The 16338-nt window shown below is 41.2% G+C and overlaps 1 protein-coding gene across 2 annotated transcripts in view; it reads right to left on the bottom strand.

The window, feature by feature from the left end:
• The window catches only part of TRPV4 (transient receptor potential cation channel subfamily V member 4), a 110511-nt gene that overhangs the window by 9141 nt on the left and 85032 nt on the right, over positions 1 to 16338 (bottom strand). For both annotated transcript variants that reach the window (XM_040416586.1, XM_040416585.1), the window contains exons 8-14: positions 14445 to 14603; positions 11204 to 11296; positions 10916 to 10989; positions 9177 to 9342; positions 6144 to 6210; positions 4204 to 4520; positions 2520 to 2647 (exon numbers count right to left, since the gene is read on the bottom strand). In XM_040416586.1, coding sequence (XP_040272520.1) covers positions 2520 to 2647; positions 4204 to 4520; positions 6144 to 6210; positions 9177 to 9342; positions 10916 to 10989; positions 11204 to 11296; positions 14445 to 14603 — 1004 coding nt within the window. The remainder of the gene's footprint in view (positions 1 to 2519; positions 2648 to 4203; positions 4521 to 6143; positions 6211 to 9176; positions 9343 to 10915; positions 10990 to 11203; positions 11297 to 14444; positions 14604 to 16338) is intronic.

Below are 16338 nucleotides of genomic sequence, written 5' to 3'. Positions count from 1 at the left end.
TCTCAAATGAGAAACAAATTATTTACCGGTAGTTCCTTTTGTGCTAAAATTGCTTGTAAATTGCTGTATAATCAGGGAGACGATGCAGTGTTTGTGGATTGATGGCTGCATTATCTAGCAGTAAGTAAACTATTCTGGACGTATAATGGATGCTCCGTTTTCCGATTTGGCCAATTGCAAAAAGTTATATTTACTGCAATACATATCAGGAAATTGTTTAAATTATAGCTTGGAGAATCAGATATATTTTTTTATATACTTGGACTTATTATGAAAAAAATTTGCTTATATGTTTTTTTTCCAACCATACTATGTAATATGTAGTTATGCCATCTCTGTATTCCCATGTGTTAAATGGTTATATCAAAAGGATCTCAGAGGGGTCGGCTGTTTATGTAACAACTAGAGAGATCAATTGAGACAACCCATGTACATGTGTGGCCACTTCTCCATCCATTTCCTGCCTGGATGCGGCAGCCAATGGCCACCTTACCAGGTGGGCCTTTGGACCCCTAGTCTGGAGACTGGGGTGGGTCTCAGAGGTGGAAACCACACAAAACAGACATTTATGTCCTATTCTGTAGATATGCTATAAACCTTTCAGGTTGGTCATTAGTATCAGACTTTTGTTATTAACTAGTGCTAATCCCTAGCTCTTGAAAGGTTTTTCTATACAATTAAAATTCTTAATATCTTAAAGCACAAATACAAATTTTACATGCAAACTACATTTCAGTGGGTCAATCTTTGCTTCCAGAACCTGACATTTTTATGGTTCTATCTAAATGTTATTTTGGGGTTAATAGGGACATGGAGTAAGAATTGTAATTAGGGATGGAGTTAAAAGGGTTTGCTAAAATGGGTGGAGGTCTGACACCCAAGACGTCCGGCGATCACCTGTTTGAGAAGGCACCAGTGCTCCTGTGAGCGCCACAGTATTTTCCATTATTACAAAGCACAGCGCTGTACATTGTATAGCAGCTGTGCTTGGTATCGCAGCTCAGCCCCATTCATTTCTATTGGGCTGAGCTGCTCCTAGGCCACGTGACCGATGAGCGTGTCATCACTGGCCTAGAAAAAGCTGCAAGAAGGCAGCGGCACTACTGCAAGCAACGGTGCCTTTTCACACAGCTGACCAGCGGGAGTCCTGGGTGTCAGACCCCCAACGATCAGATACTAATAACCTAGGATAGGTTAGGTCAGGGATGCTCAACCTGCGGCCCTCCAGCTGTTTCAAAACTCCAACTCCCAGTATGCCCTAATAGCTGTAGACTGTCCTGGCATGCTGGGAGTTGTAGTTTTGCAACAGCTGGAGGGACGCAGGTTGGGCATCCCTGGGTTATGTCATCAGTTATAAAGTCTCGGAAAACCCCTTTACATATCCAGTATAGAAATCCCTCTAAAATGCCAACATTTTGATGGAACTACAGAAATATCAGCTTTTGAGCATACTATACATAGTGAATGGTGCTCCAATTGTGGTAGCTAAATAGTCACATAAGGGCCATGGACACCTTTGTGCGTTTTTTAAAGGTAATCTGTGGTTCACCCGATTAAAACACTTTTTTTTGTTTTTTGTTTGTTTTTATGATACGTTTTCTTAATATGCAAATTAGGCCTTTGGTGCCATGAGGGCGTCACTGTTGCTCTTGTTGCAACCAAGCTCCACTCATGCCTGTGGCCAGCCCCTTCCTGGCTGTTTTGGCAGGATCAGGCAGAGGCAAAGCAAGTAAGGGGGGATTTCACAATGAACAGGACTGAGGAGCCTGCAATGATAGTGCACAATTTTTGATGAAATCAATTTGCAAAGGTTTTTATCCCATGATACAGGCAATGCAATAAAAAATATTTGGCCATAGCCTTTAAACATTCCTACCAAGAGTTATTCAAAGGCTAATAAAACAAAAAAAAACTAAAAAACTAAGTGTATTTAAAAATATTCTAAATCTTTGTAATACACTTTATCGATGTCACTGTTTACTAAAAAAAATAGTTAATTAGGGTGTCTATGGCGCTTTGGAATCTGTGCGCCACTGATATGTATGAAGACGTGCTGCTGGAATAGGGGCCGCAGCAAGCCGAGTACTGGCGGGAGCACACATTGCGGCTCCTGCCTGTGCCTGCTCTGGTCCATAGCACATCGATGCAGGGTTTCCTAGGTTATGCAAATCTCCTGCCTGTTCCTACTCCACTCAGCAAAAAGCTCTGCATAGCACATCGGTGGAGGAGTCCCTTCACTGATGGACTATACCAGAATTTAGCCAAGCAGTCACATGCATTGGCAGTGATGTGTGCTCCTGTCAGAATTAAGATCGCAGTGATGTTACTGTGGAATCCATACGCATACATGTCAGCAGCATACGAGAGTACGGATTACAAAGCTCTATAGACACCCTAAACTTCAGGTGCCTATTTTTTTCAGTCAAACTGTAAAATCTATAAGATATATTAGTGTCAGGACTTTTAAAATGTATTTTTAAAATAAAAATTTAATATATATACACAGATGAAAACATTACCTAAAACACCATCGTCGATCATGAGTCCCATCTAAATTCTTCCCAACTGTTACCATCTCTCCAGATCGAAAAGCTTTTCTTATGAAGACTGGAAATGACCGCTCAATATCCAGGATGGTGGTGGCCCACTGATAATAAAATAATTCAATGTCAAATGGATTGGTTTTCCATATTACACAAAGAGTAACTAAAAAAAGACATCAGTGAACATCAGAAAACCTGTTTACTGTGGCTGCATTAGAACAATTAACATACGGTATTATTTGCCATTTAAAGGTTCGCATGCTGTTGATCTTGGATATTACACTGCTAGGTTGTGACATAATGTCATATAGTAATCATATAACTACAATGCCAATCAGGCAAGGCACTGTAGTCACAATATCTCAGCACTGTGGCATGTCTGAAGTAGTCACAAGGGGCGACATCACACAGCAGCAGAGACCACTGCAATGGAAGCAGCAGACTGCATTTTCACAACAGTTGTTATTCTAAAGCAGACACAGAAAACAGGCTCTAGAAAAGTCAATAAACTGAAAATTCAGTAAACACTTTGGAGGGAATTTATCATGCGTGTAATACTTAACGTTGCGCTTTGTTTGTTAAATTTGATGAATCTTCAAACCTTTAAGGATGCTGGCTATCAACACTGCAGCAGTGAGAAGATGTCATTATAGCTCCTCCGTCCCATTCACTTAAATTGGACAGAGCGTAACTACAACTGTGTTCTCTTCAAACAGCTGGTTGGCAGGGGGTGTCGGGAGTTGGACCCCCACCAATCTCAGAAACTTAACAGCGCCTTTAAGGACAAAGCCCCATTTTTCAAATCTAAAATTTGTTATTTTAGGTGGTAATAACTCTATAATATAAGTGGCAAATTTGGTAAACAAAAATTTGTAAAAACTGGCCATTTTCAAGATTTAAAAGTGTATGTTTTTAAAGAGGACCTGTCACCTCTGCTGACATTTTCTGTTTTAGTATCTACTTGCATTCCCCAAGTAATAGCAATTTTGGAGCATCTATTCTTATGGCTCTATGTTGTGCCAGTCCTGTATTATTCCTGCAAGTTCACAAATCAATTGACAGCAATCTGCAGTAAAGGTACTGCTGGGTGTAGCTGGTGTGTCTTACTCTGTCCAATCAGTGCTGCTGGTGTCATACTGTGAAAGGAAACACCCCCAACGGGTAACACCCATCTGTACCTTTACTGCAAGCTGCTAGCAATTCATTCATTAACTTGTGGAGAAATTCCAAAGAAATGGCACAACATAGAGCCATAAATCACAAATGATAAGACCTCCTATATAGACAGGTAACCTACTGTCAGTTTACCACTGCTGTGAGGGGAAGATGTTATGTGAGGGGTAACCCTCATTATAATAAAAGGTGTAGAATTGTGATAATAGTATGACAGTTCTATTGTTCTTTTAATAGGCCTAGATAAAGATGCCCACAGAAGAGCATAGCATTGATTACTGCACTGTGTGATGTTTTAACTGAGTCTGTACAGTGGGACTCTCAATCTGGTCAGAGTGATGGCCTGACTGAGGGAGTTAAGTGACTGCATGCCACAGTCTAAAATCCGAACACTGAGGAAGATAATGGACTCGGGACAGGCACTCACATTTTTTTATGCAAGTCTTCCTTTAAGACATCATTTTAGATATATCTGTATATATTTTACCTGCAACTTCCAGATTTGTTTGCTCTCCTTTGAAACTTGACCAACTGTTTCCCCCATTAAAGCGATTAACATGTTAAGGAGGAGGACAAAGGTGAGGATGATATAAGTAACCAGGAGAATGATGAAGACAGCCGGGTACTTGGCACTGTTGATCATCTCTAGGTCTCCCATTCCGATGGTTAGCTTGAAGAGGTCCAGCAAAAACTTACTAAAGGTGCTACTATCACGGCAAGATGGGTACTCGGGCACAGAACAGTCTGTTCCATTATTCTTGCAAATCTCCTGTGTGGAGCAGGGATTCAGCAAGGACACCAGAGCTATGGGAAGAAGTCAGGAATGACAAGCTTTACTAAATATATCGCCACACCACATACACCATTTCACTGTAACACAATACTATGGCTTTTTAATTTCACGCATCTGGTTTTCCTTTATTCACTTTGAAGCTTCAAGTGAAGCCACAAGAACTCACTGCTGTATCATTACATAATGCATAGGTCTCTCATTTAGAAAATCTAAAACCAAGTCCAAAGTCAAACCATCATTTTTATTTTTTTCAGGGTATACAGTTTTTGAGTCCCCTGCAAACTTATTTCATTTTAGGTCAATCGCTGGCAAAGCCATGTGCAAAGAGCCTTTAAAGCAGTCCCTACAACTCTATATAATGCAGTTCTCTCCCATGATAGTACATATTGAGGGAAATTTATCAAGACTGGCATTACCACATGCCAGTTTTGATCCCTCAGTGCTGGAGTGAGATGCGCCAAATTTATTATGAGGCAGGTGCCTCTTAAAATAAAAATAGGCACATCTCTAGCAGTCCGTGTACACAGTTTTTTCTTGTACATTGCTTAAATGGAATGGGTCATCAGAAAATAAACAAACATACATATGTAATTTAAACAATAGGTTAATATATTTTTAAATAATTTTTGATGGTTATTTTTAATTTTACATGTCAATATCTATATTTAAACAAAAACCACAAAATCCTGCAGTTTTTACTCTGGCCACTAAGTCTAATAATAGGCAAGTACCTTCTTATCTTTTATTCTACACCTGCCTGTAATGATATCTATGTGTATAGATACCTATGTGTATAGATAAGACAGGATCCACCATTCACAATAGGTGGTTGTCAGAGCTTATCTGTTATTTCCTTGTACAATGACCTCTGCACAGGTCACAGAGCATGTCTAGAAAAGTCTCCCATAGAAGTCAATGAGGTCCGCTCCTGACCATTGTGTCTATGGCCCACGTGGCTGCTGTAAATCAATTCTCTAAATGCTCTCTAGATGCTGTTGAGAACAGTTCAGACAAGATGGCTTACCCCATAATACAGGTGAAACTCGAAAAATTTGAATATCGTGCAAATTTCATTTATTTCAGTAATGCAAATTAAAAGGTGAAGCTAACATATGAGACTCATTACATGCAAAGCGAGATACTTCAAGCCTTTATTTGTTAAAATTTGGATGATTATGGCTTACAGCTTATGAAACCCCAAAGTCTCAATCTCAGGTACCCTTTGCTCAGGAAGTATGGATTAATTAGCTGACTAGAGTGTGACACTTTGAACCTAGAATATTTAACCTTTTCACAAAATTCTAATTTTAAGCTGCATTAATGCAATTCCTTTTAATTTGCATTTCTGAATTAAATGGACTTTTGCACAATATTCTAATTTTTTCGAGTTTCACCTGTAATGTTCAAGAAATAGAATAAGTAAATCTGTAATCAGAATATAAAAACAGATTAGAAAAAAAGGAGATGTGTTGCCATCTGGTTTTAACTGTCAGATAAAAGTTTTGGTGACATGTTTCCTTTAATAAGCATTTGCCATTGTACGTATACACTTTCAAGCAAAGCCAGTTTCTTCTATATTTCTATTGCTTTATGTTTAAGTTTTGACATAATTTATCTTCCTGTAAAGTACATACCTGAAGCATAGCCAATCATAAAGAGGAGGTACACAAGGAGAAAGCGGAACAAATCCTTAAACAAGATCTAAAAAACAGAATACCAAGTGTTTGAGTCAGGAGAAATTAGGAGTTGCAGTTCTGTGAACTCAACTGACAGATACAAAGGACTACAAAATTTGGCATGTGACAAAGTAACACATCCTAATTGACCCTGCGACTTAAGGGTGCATTAGACACCCCGTTGCCGCAGACAGTTGTCGGGAGGAAAATCGTTCCCTCCCAACAATTGTCAGATAGCTAGCAGAGGAAACAGCTGCTATTACATGCAGCAATGTCCTACATGTCACGGGGAGGAGCGATGGCTATACCATCGCTCGTCCCCAAGCAGGGCAGCAGTCTGCCAGCGGTAGATTGCTACTACACAGCATGATCTGCTGCCGCCACCATTGTGGTTTTGAAGCATGCTTTAAAAAAATAACAATTGCCTGATGAACGAGCATTTGCTTGTTCATCGGCATTTGGATGTAGTATTAGACTGCCAGATGATCGCCAACAAGCACTCATAGGAACGCTCGTTAACGATCATCTGGCAGTCTAATACACCCTTTAGAAGCAACTTTCCTGAGACATCATTGTGTCTATTTTTCAACAATTTTCTTCCGATGCCAAATACACAACAAAGTTTCAGTTAGTTGAACTTTACAACAAGCAGAAGTTGCAGAAGTGTGATGTTGCAGAAAGTGTGAATGCTTTTCTACAGAAGCAGCAGTTAGAAGACAAATGTCTGTCCCTATAATGGTGGCACATGGAGAGTCTACCATTATCAAAGCTGCGCCTTGTAACACTCCAAGCACCTGTGTGTCAATTCCATGTGACCAAGACAGATTGATTGTCTCACTGATTTGATTCATACACAAAGAATATAAGAAAACTTCTGAAACCTCTACAGTCGTGGCCAAAAGTTTTGAGAAATAGATAAATATTGGAAATTGGAAAAGTTGCTGCTTAAGTTTTTATAATAGCAATTTGCATATACTCCAGAATGTTATGAAGAGTGATCAGATGAATTGCATAGTCCTTCTTTGCCATGAAAATTAACTTAATCCCAAAAAAAACTTTCCACTGCAATTCATTGCTGTCATTAAAGGACCTGCTGAGATCATTTCAGTAATCGTCTTGTTAACTGCACCTCAATCAACAATTTATAGGATCATCATGAACTTCAAGGAAAGAGGTTCAATTCTTGTTAAGAAGGCTTCAGGGCGTCCAAGAATGTCCAGCAAGCGCCAGGATCGTCTCCTAAAGAGGATTCAGCTGCGGGATCGGAGTGCCACCAGTGCAGAGCTTGCTCAGGAATGGCAGCAGGCAGGTGTGAGCGCATCTGCACGCACAGTGAGGCAAAGACTTTTGGAAGATGGCCTGGTGTCAAGAAGGCCAGCAAAGAAGCCACTTCTCTCCAAAAAAAACATCAGGGACAGATTGATCTTCTGCAGAAAGTATGGTGAATGGACTGCTGAGGACTGGGGCAAAGTCATATTCTCCGATGAAGCCTCTTTCCAATTGTTTGGGGCATCTGGGAAAAGGCTTGTCCGGAGAAGAAAAGGTGAGTGCTACCATCAGTCCTGTGTCATGCCAACAGTAAAGCATCCTGAGACCAGTCATGTGTGGGGTTGCTTCTCATCCAAGGGAGTGGGCTCACTCACAATTTTGCCCAAAAACACAGCCATGAATAAAGAATGGTACCAAAACACTCTCCAACAGCAACTTCTTCCAACAATCCAACAACAGTTTGGTGAAGAACAATGCATTTTCCAGCACGATAGAGCACCGTGCCATAAGACAAAAGTGATAACTAAGTGGCTCGGGGACCAAAACGTTGACATTTTGGGTCCATGGCCTGGAAACTCCCCAGATCTTAAGCCCCTTGAGAACTTGTGGTCAATCCTCAAGAGGCGGGTGGACAAACAAAAACCCACTAATTCTGACAAACTCCAAGAAGTGATTATGAAAGAATGGGTTGCTATCAGTCAGGAATTGGCCCAGAAGTTGATTGAGAGCATGCCCAGTCGAATTGCAGAGGTCCTGAAAAAAAAGGGCCAACACTGCAAATACTGACTCTTTGCATAAATGTCATGTAATTGTCGATAAAAGCCCTTGAAACGTATGAAGTGCGTGTAATTATATTTCACTACATCGCAGAAACAACTGAAACAAAGATCTAAAAGCAGTTTAGCAGCAAACTTTGTGAAAACTAATATTTGTGTCATTCTCAAAACTTTTGGCCACGACTGTACTTCTATAAAGGGCAGTTCTGTAGCAATGCTTGCATACAACTGCCTGTTAAGAATTCCACTGAGGATTTTTTTAAAATCTTCCCTTAAAGGGGCTGTCCGCTTTTGTATATTGATGTCCTATCCTCAAAATAGGCCATCAATATCAGATCATCAGGGGGCCGACTCCCGGCACCCCGCCAATCAGCTATGTGAAGAGAACGCAGCTCTTGTACAAGCGCTGCCTTCTCTTCCATGTTTACCTGCTCACCGTTGTAACTGCAGCGGTGAACAGTGTAATTACAACTCCGCCGTCCCCATTCACTTCAATGGGACAGCTCCATCCTACTGTAATTTCAAACAGCTGATCGGCACGGGCGTCCTGGGAGTTGGATCTCCCTCAATCTCATATTGATGACCTATCCATATGTATAATTTTAGAGAAAAAAAAAACAATTTCTTTACGTTGGCATATTCTGACCCCTATAACTTTTTTGAAGTTACGTGTATGGAACTGAATGAGGGCTTATTTTTTGTGGGGCGATCTATACTTTTCATATACCATTTTGGTGTGTGTATGACTTTTTGATCAATTTTTTATTTCATTTTTTGTGGTATATGAAGCGACCAAAAAACAGCGAATCAACCATTTTGGCTTTTTTTACCCCGTTTCACCATATGGGATAAATATTTTTATATATCAATAATATGGGCTTTATGATTTTTAGGTTAAGGTAACCTTTCTTTATATATGAAATAACCACACATAATGTAATCCCACCTTCTGAAGCATAATGCTGTATGTTCCCGTGAGTTTCAGGCCTCTGGTAAAGTACAGTGCATTCATCCATCCTAATACCAGGGCAAACACCATTACAGCCAGATAAGCCTCAATACCAGTCAAGTAAAGGACAGCGCTGACAATGACCAATACTGAATAGATGAAGCTGGGTTAAATAAAAAAAATTAAAAAAAAAGAGAGAGTAGGAAAGAGAAAAGGTAATATTACTCTAGATGTACAAACCCATTTAAATTCTGTATGTGATTTCTGAGTTCCAAGAAAAGTTTTGTTTTCATACAGTAATCAGTACAATGGATTATCAAACATTATCAACGAATGGACCAATATGAGGTGTTGCTGGCTTTACACATAAAAACATAAATGATAAAACAGTGTGTTTGCTTTTAATCAAGTCTGAAGAAAAGAGTTACCCAAAATTGTATCTTGAGTTTTTGGGAGTTTAAAGGGGTTATCCCATGAATAATGTAAAAAGTGAAAATCAGACATCATACAGTACATGACAATCTTACTAACAAAGCTAGAACCAGCCCTGTACCTCACATGGATCCAGAGATCTCCCCATTCTTTGCTCTACTAGATTTATATCAAGCTGACAGCTCAAGGGGAGTGTCTATTCTACTGCAGATAGGGGGCGTGTCCATGCTCTCCCTATCACAGCTGAGGGGCGTGTCCATGCTCTCCCTATCACAGCTCAGGAGGCAGTTGAAGGATGAAACTGAGCCTTCTCGGTGAGCAGGAAAAATAAATAAGAAATTAAGTGGCACTATAGAGATACATTTTACTGAATAACTCAGCAGCTATACAACATTTTTAATTACATGCAATTACAAAAAGTATTCAGATCCAGGTGCTAGTTTGAAAACTATATAATATTTTCTTCATGGGACAACCCCTTTAAGCATTTTTAACTGCAAATAATTGTATCCTTACTCCCAAGCAGGTGTATAACGATAGGGGGTGCAGACGTAGCAGTCACACTTGGCCCTTTTATAGTATTAAAGAAGCTGTATGACCCCAAAATAAATTTTTGGGAAAGATGGAAACCTGTTTAACAGAAAGAAAAATAATGCACTCCCCTATTCACTGCTGCTCCAATCCAGCACCAAGGCTCCCATCCCTGCTCCTTCGGGTCCCTGGCAGACTGGAAGCGTGATATCCAATCTATGTTCATGTGAACAACTGCAGATGTTTACTGGCCAGTGATGTGTCCCCAACCATCATGTGACAAACAGATGCTCGGTGGTCACTTGTGCTTGGGAATACATCACTGCTGAGGCCAATTAATGGCTGAATACGAATGGTATATCACACTTCTGGTCCACCGGAGGTCAGAAGGAGCAGGGACAGAAGCCTTAACGTTAGGCTAGAGTGGCATTGAATTAGTGAGCGCATTTTTTTCCCCCTTTCTCTTAAACCCTCTCCTGGCCGTGACCATTTGTTGTGTGACCAGACAACCCCTTTAAAGCCACATGATAAGTAAAGTGCCCTGTTACCGATTTTGCACTGTGGACCAAGAGGTAGGTTTGCCGATATCCTCTATATCTCTCATCAGCAACTATATTACTGTAATAAAATGAACAGTAATAGAACAGTCATTCCTCATCCAATAATTATAGTGTGATTGGATAAGAAATTCTATAAACATTTAGAATTGACTTATGTATAGGTAAGTGTTCCCCTTTAATAAGCCATTATTTATTTAGACTAGAAACACTTACTACAACAGCTGGAAAGATCCATCTATAAATAAGGAATTTACCCCCGGACACTTCTTCGTGAACAAGTCTTTAACCTTCAAAAATAATACAGAGATGTCATATTAACATTAGTATGACTACACTGTACAATAAGCAACAAAGCAATAAAATAGTGTGAAACCATCCTACTGAAGTCTGCTTCTTGCATCGTACTATCTAAAGTAGTGAGGTTTAAGTGCACGGCTGGGAAACATGGTATAGAGGTTACTGATCGTGTTCAAAATCTTTGACAGAAATACCGGAACTTACATTGGAAAGGAAGAAGAATATTCCAGTTATCAAGGTTATGATCTCTCCGGACAATCGCAGGTAGTCCACTGTTGTCTTATATGGGTAGGGTGGCTGGCAACAGATAATAATATTTCAGCTCACTTTTTTTATTACAGCAAAAATAAAAATCACCAAACACAACAATATCAACCTACATCCTGATTTTAATAGTAACAGTTACAGTCAGGTCCATAAATATTGGGACATTGCCACAATTCTAAAATTTTTGGCTCTATACACCACCACAATGGATTTGAAATGAAATGAACAAGATGTAATTTGAGGGGATTTACATCCAAAATCAGGTGAATGGTGTAGGAATTACAACAGTTTGCATATGTGTCTCCCACTTGTTAAGGGACTAAAAGTAATGGGACAATTTGTTTCTCAGCTGTTCCAAGGCCAGGTGTGTGTTATTCCCTCATTATCCCAATTACAATGAGCAGATAAAAGGGCCAGAGTTAATTTCAAGTGTGCTATTTGCATTTGGAATCTGTTGCTGTCAACTCTCAAGATGAGATCCAAAGAGCTGTCACTATCAGTGAAGCAAGCCATCATTAGGCTGAAAAAACAAAACAAACCCATCAGAGAGATAGCAAAAACATTAGGCGTGGCCAAAACAACTGTTTGAAACATTCTTAAAAAGAAGGAACGCACCGGTGAGCTCAGCAACACCAAAAGACCCGGAAGACCACGGAAAACAACTGTGGTGGATGACCGAAGAATTCTTTCCCTGGTGAAGAAAACACCCTTCTCAACAGTTGGCCAGATCAAGAACACTCTCCAGGAGGTAGGTGTATGTGTGTCAAAGTCAACAATCAAGAGAAGACTTCACCAGAGTGAATACAGAGGGTTCACCACAAGATGTAAACTATTGGTGAGCCTCAAAAACAGGAAGGACAGATTAGAGTTTGCCAAACGACATCTAAAAAAGTCTTCACAGTTCTGGAACAACATCCTATGGACAGATGAGACCAAGATCAACTTGCACCAGAGTGATGGGAAGAGAAGAGTATGGAGAAGGAAAGGAACTGCTCATGATCCTAAGCATACCACCTCATCAGTAAAGTATGGTGGTGGTAGTGTCATGGCGTGGGCATGTAGGGCTGCCAATGGAACTGGTTCTCTTGTATTTATTGATGATGTGACTGCTGACAAAAGCAGCAGGATGAATTCTGAAGTTTTTCGGGCAATATTATCTGCTCATATTCAGCCAAATGCTTCAGAACTCATTGGACGGCGCTTCACAGTGCAGATGGACAATGACCCAAAGCATACTGCAAAAGCAACCAAAGAGTTTTTTAAGGGAAAGAAGTGGAATGTTATGCAATGGCCAAGTCAATCACCTGACCTGAATCCGATTGAGCATGCATTTCACTTGCTGAAGATAAAACTGAAGGGAAAACTGAAGACTGAAAACTGAAGCAGGAACTGAAGACAGTTGCAGTAGAGGCCTGCAGTAGGAAGAGGGGGGTTGGCTTCTGGTAGGGACTGCTGACAGAGTCTATTCTGAGGCGACTAAGGAATTGGACATGTTCAAATACAACATGCCTGACGCTGTCGTCGTCACCCCACCACCACCACCACCTCCAAGGTAGTTGTCTGGTTGGTTGCCCCATAAACATTAGATGATCACTCAGCATTTAGATACAGAGTATGACCAGCTCTAGGCATACGTTAACCAGAAGAGTTGGATGTTTATATAATAATGATCATTAGGCATTGGAAGGTTAATGAACAGAACTAAAAGCTTCATACAGGCCATATTAGAAATAACACCATAGCAAGATATAGAATTTTAAAATGGTACTGGTATAATAAAATTACTTTGGGTTGCTTCACCTTCATCAATCTGTACAGCACCTCTACTATATCACTCTATTGTTGGGCTTCATGCACATGCATTTAAGGCTACTTTCACTCTCGCATTTGGTGCAGATCTGTCATGGCTGAGACAGTACTTTAGTGCATAATATAAGAGCCCATGACTATAAGCTGGATTATGGCCCCTTTGAATTTTAAATAAAGTGTAACTGTTTTGCGTTGGTGCAGCAGATCAAAGTGGGTGGGGGTTCGTTTTCCTGGGCTACCATTTGGGGCTCACGCAGACGAACGTCCGCATCTGATCTGTATTTCTTGTAAGTCAGATGCAGACCCATTTAATTCAATGGGACCGCAAAAAATCCAGACAGCACACAGTGATCCGCAATTCAAGGATCGCAAAACAGCCAATGGTTGTGTCCATGAGCCCTTAGGCCTCTTTCACACAAATGAGATCCCGCCTGCGCATGCACACTGTGATGACCATTGTGGGCAGTGCGCATGTGCCAGCGGGATCTCGTCTAGTACACTGGATGACGTAAGAGGCTTACAGGGTGGGCCAAGCAACAGGCTGGGGAGGGGTTATGTGAGAAGAAGGATGAGCAGCCTGGGCACTTACAGCCCGAACGCCGCCCCATGGCACTTGCGAGCCCTCATTTACATATGAATAAAACTGCGTATGAATAAAACTGCATCAAAACAAAAGGAGACAGGTACCATTTGATTCATCTATAGTTATTACAGTATTATGTAAGCAGTGTATAAATGGCATACTGTGGTGACAGACTCCCTTTAATGGTCAAAGGAAGTATCTAGCCTTTTGCAGACACTTGATATCTTCACTGATCTCAAATATACTGTAATAGAGATGCCCTTAATTGTTGGATTATGAGAAAGACATGGATTGACATGAAAAAATAAATTCAGAACAAAAGCTGTTTTTTGACACTAATAACTACAGAGAGTCTAATAAAACTGCAGTAACTTTGGGCTCGTTCACACGAACGTGTGATGCCCGTTGCAGTATTGCGGACCACATTTGCGGATCCACAATACACGGGCACCGTTCCGTGGCCATTCCGCATTGACATCACTTCAATGGGTCCGCAAATCCGGAGATGCGGAACGGAAGCACGGAACGGAACACTACGGAGTGCTTTCTGGGGTTCCGTTCCATGCTTCCGCACCGCAAAAAGATAGAACTTGCTCTATCTTTTGGCGGAACAGAGGGATCGCGGACCTATTCAAGTCAATGGGTCTGCGATCCCCATGCGCCTGCCCCACGGAAGGTGCACGTGCATTGCGGAGCGTACGAACGTGCCCTCTACCTGTATACAGAAGGTCTCAAAATGCATATCTACCCTGTCCTGGAGATTTATATAATTTAGTATACACTTACTTTGCCCTCCATGGGCCTGTAATAAGAAATTAATGTAAAAATGATCATAGCAATGAGGTAGGAGACAACACTGATGTAGAATGAGACCGCTCCAAACTTCCTCCATTTGTCCCTTAGCAGTTCATTGATGGGCTCCACTGCCAGCATTTCATGACGGTTCTGCATAAAAAATAATCCATAGTATCTTTATAAATAGAATGAACACAAAAACATATCCCTAGGCTAGATTATTCTGCAGCCACCTTTGTCCACAATCTGTTACTGCTGATTAAAGAATTTCAGATTTTAAAATAAAGTGAAGCTCTATGTGTAAGATCCCCCATCAATCAGTTGTTTCGGGCAGCCGCTGGCGCTAGAGACTATACTCCATCCACAGTGTAGTTTCTGACACTGGTGTACCACAGCACAGATCCCATTTACTTGAATGTGAGCGGAGCTGCAGTACTCCAGCACAGCGAGCAGAAATGTGCGCTTCCAGATCCGTCTATTGTATAGTTTCCAAATCCTGGAGGCTGCCCGAAACAGCCGATTGGTGGGGATGCCGGATGTCTGACCACCAACAATCTGATATTGAGGGCATAGATAGATACTGATGTTCTAAGTGTAGTGTACGGGGACTGTAATGCCCGTCACTACAGAAGGGTCACTTGTGTGCTGTCGTCCCCCTTATTTATGGGGAAGTTGGTATATGTCATCTTTATAAAATGTAATGCTATGTATTTCCCTGTTACTGTGAAACTTGCATGTACAGGCCAGCTAGGGGTGTCATTCCAGCTCTTAGTCACTAGAGGGAGCTAGGGAGCCCTAGTTTATATAAGGCCCAGTCAGGGAAAGGAAAGGGAGTCTTAAGTGAGAGTCTAAAGCTGCAGCTTGTAGTCTGAAGTTGGAGCTTAGACTATGTCAGAGACAAGTCCAGGCCTGAAGCCTGCGGACCAGGAGAGGGTATTGCAGTCCCTGTAACCGGGTTCCAGATCCAAGGAGAAGGTTCCCCTCCTGAATTTATATATGCAGAAGCAGGAAGACCACTGTTAAACAGCCTGGGAGTTCAGAAGTTTCTAGAGCCTGAGGAAGCTGAGAGAGAGACAGAGGCATGTCAAGGAAAGCAAGAGGTACTCAAGACAACAGAGGAGGTACTTGATAAAGATAAAACCAAGGATATACGCCAGAGCTAGGGTATTGGGCCTTGGAGAAGAGTTTATATGTTCTAGGATCAGTCAGGAATAGAGTGCAAGCTTCCTGTACTGCAAGTCCTGTGTTTAACGCTCTGAAGTCACCTTGCTATACATATATTGCCTGCATCAACTGTATTGAAAATCAACTGTCTGCAAAGGAACTGCGTTTCCGTTAATGTCCCTATATGATGACTACTAAAGTTTGAGTTCTGCTTTAACATCACGTGGTTCCTCAATTATTCCTGCTATCAGCAAACGGTGTGCCACCGTTTAACTGGCACTGGCGTCACGAACATTTCTCATCATCACCTGCCCTTGCAGAGAGTCAGCCGTCTCAGGTTAGTGTCTATTGCACTACAACACCCAGGAACATTTCTACACCTAACTTGAGTACGCTGCACCTCTCTTTTGGCGTCACGAACAGGATACGCACGCTTTCCAGTGCAAGAAGCGTGAACTTTGTGCCTTATACAGTTGCCCTGTGACCAAAGTGACAAATTGCCTGTTTATTTAAAGTGGACTTTGTGGACTGAAAAACATACCCAAAGGGTGCCTAAAACCTCCAAAAAGCGCTGTGCAGTGTTGCGCTATCAAGAGGAAGAAAATCGCCACATTGGAGTGTGGTTTTATGGACTTTTCATCATCCTGCTTGCTGTCAGTGAATAGACAGCGTTTATACCCAAAGATGGCCGCTGAGGCTACTGAAATAGCTGCTGCGTCAT

This window comes from Bufo bufo, chromosome 2 (assembly GCF_905171765.1).
Source record: "Bufo bufo chromosome 2, aBufBuf1.1, whole genome shotgun sequence".
In the NCBI taxonomy this organism is placed as follows: Eukaryota; Metazoa; Chordata; class Amphibia; order Anura; family Bufonidae; genus Bufo; species Bufo bufo.
This window is presented reverse-complemented; position numbering and strand designations above follow the sequence as displayed.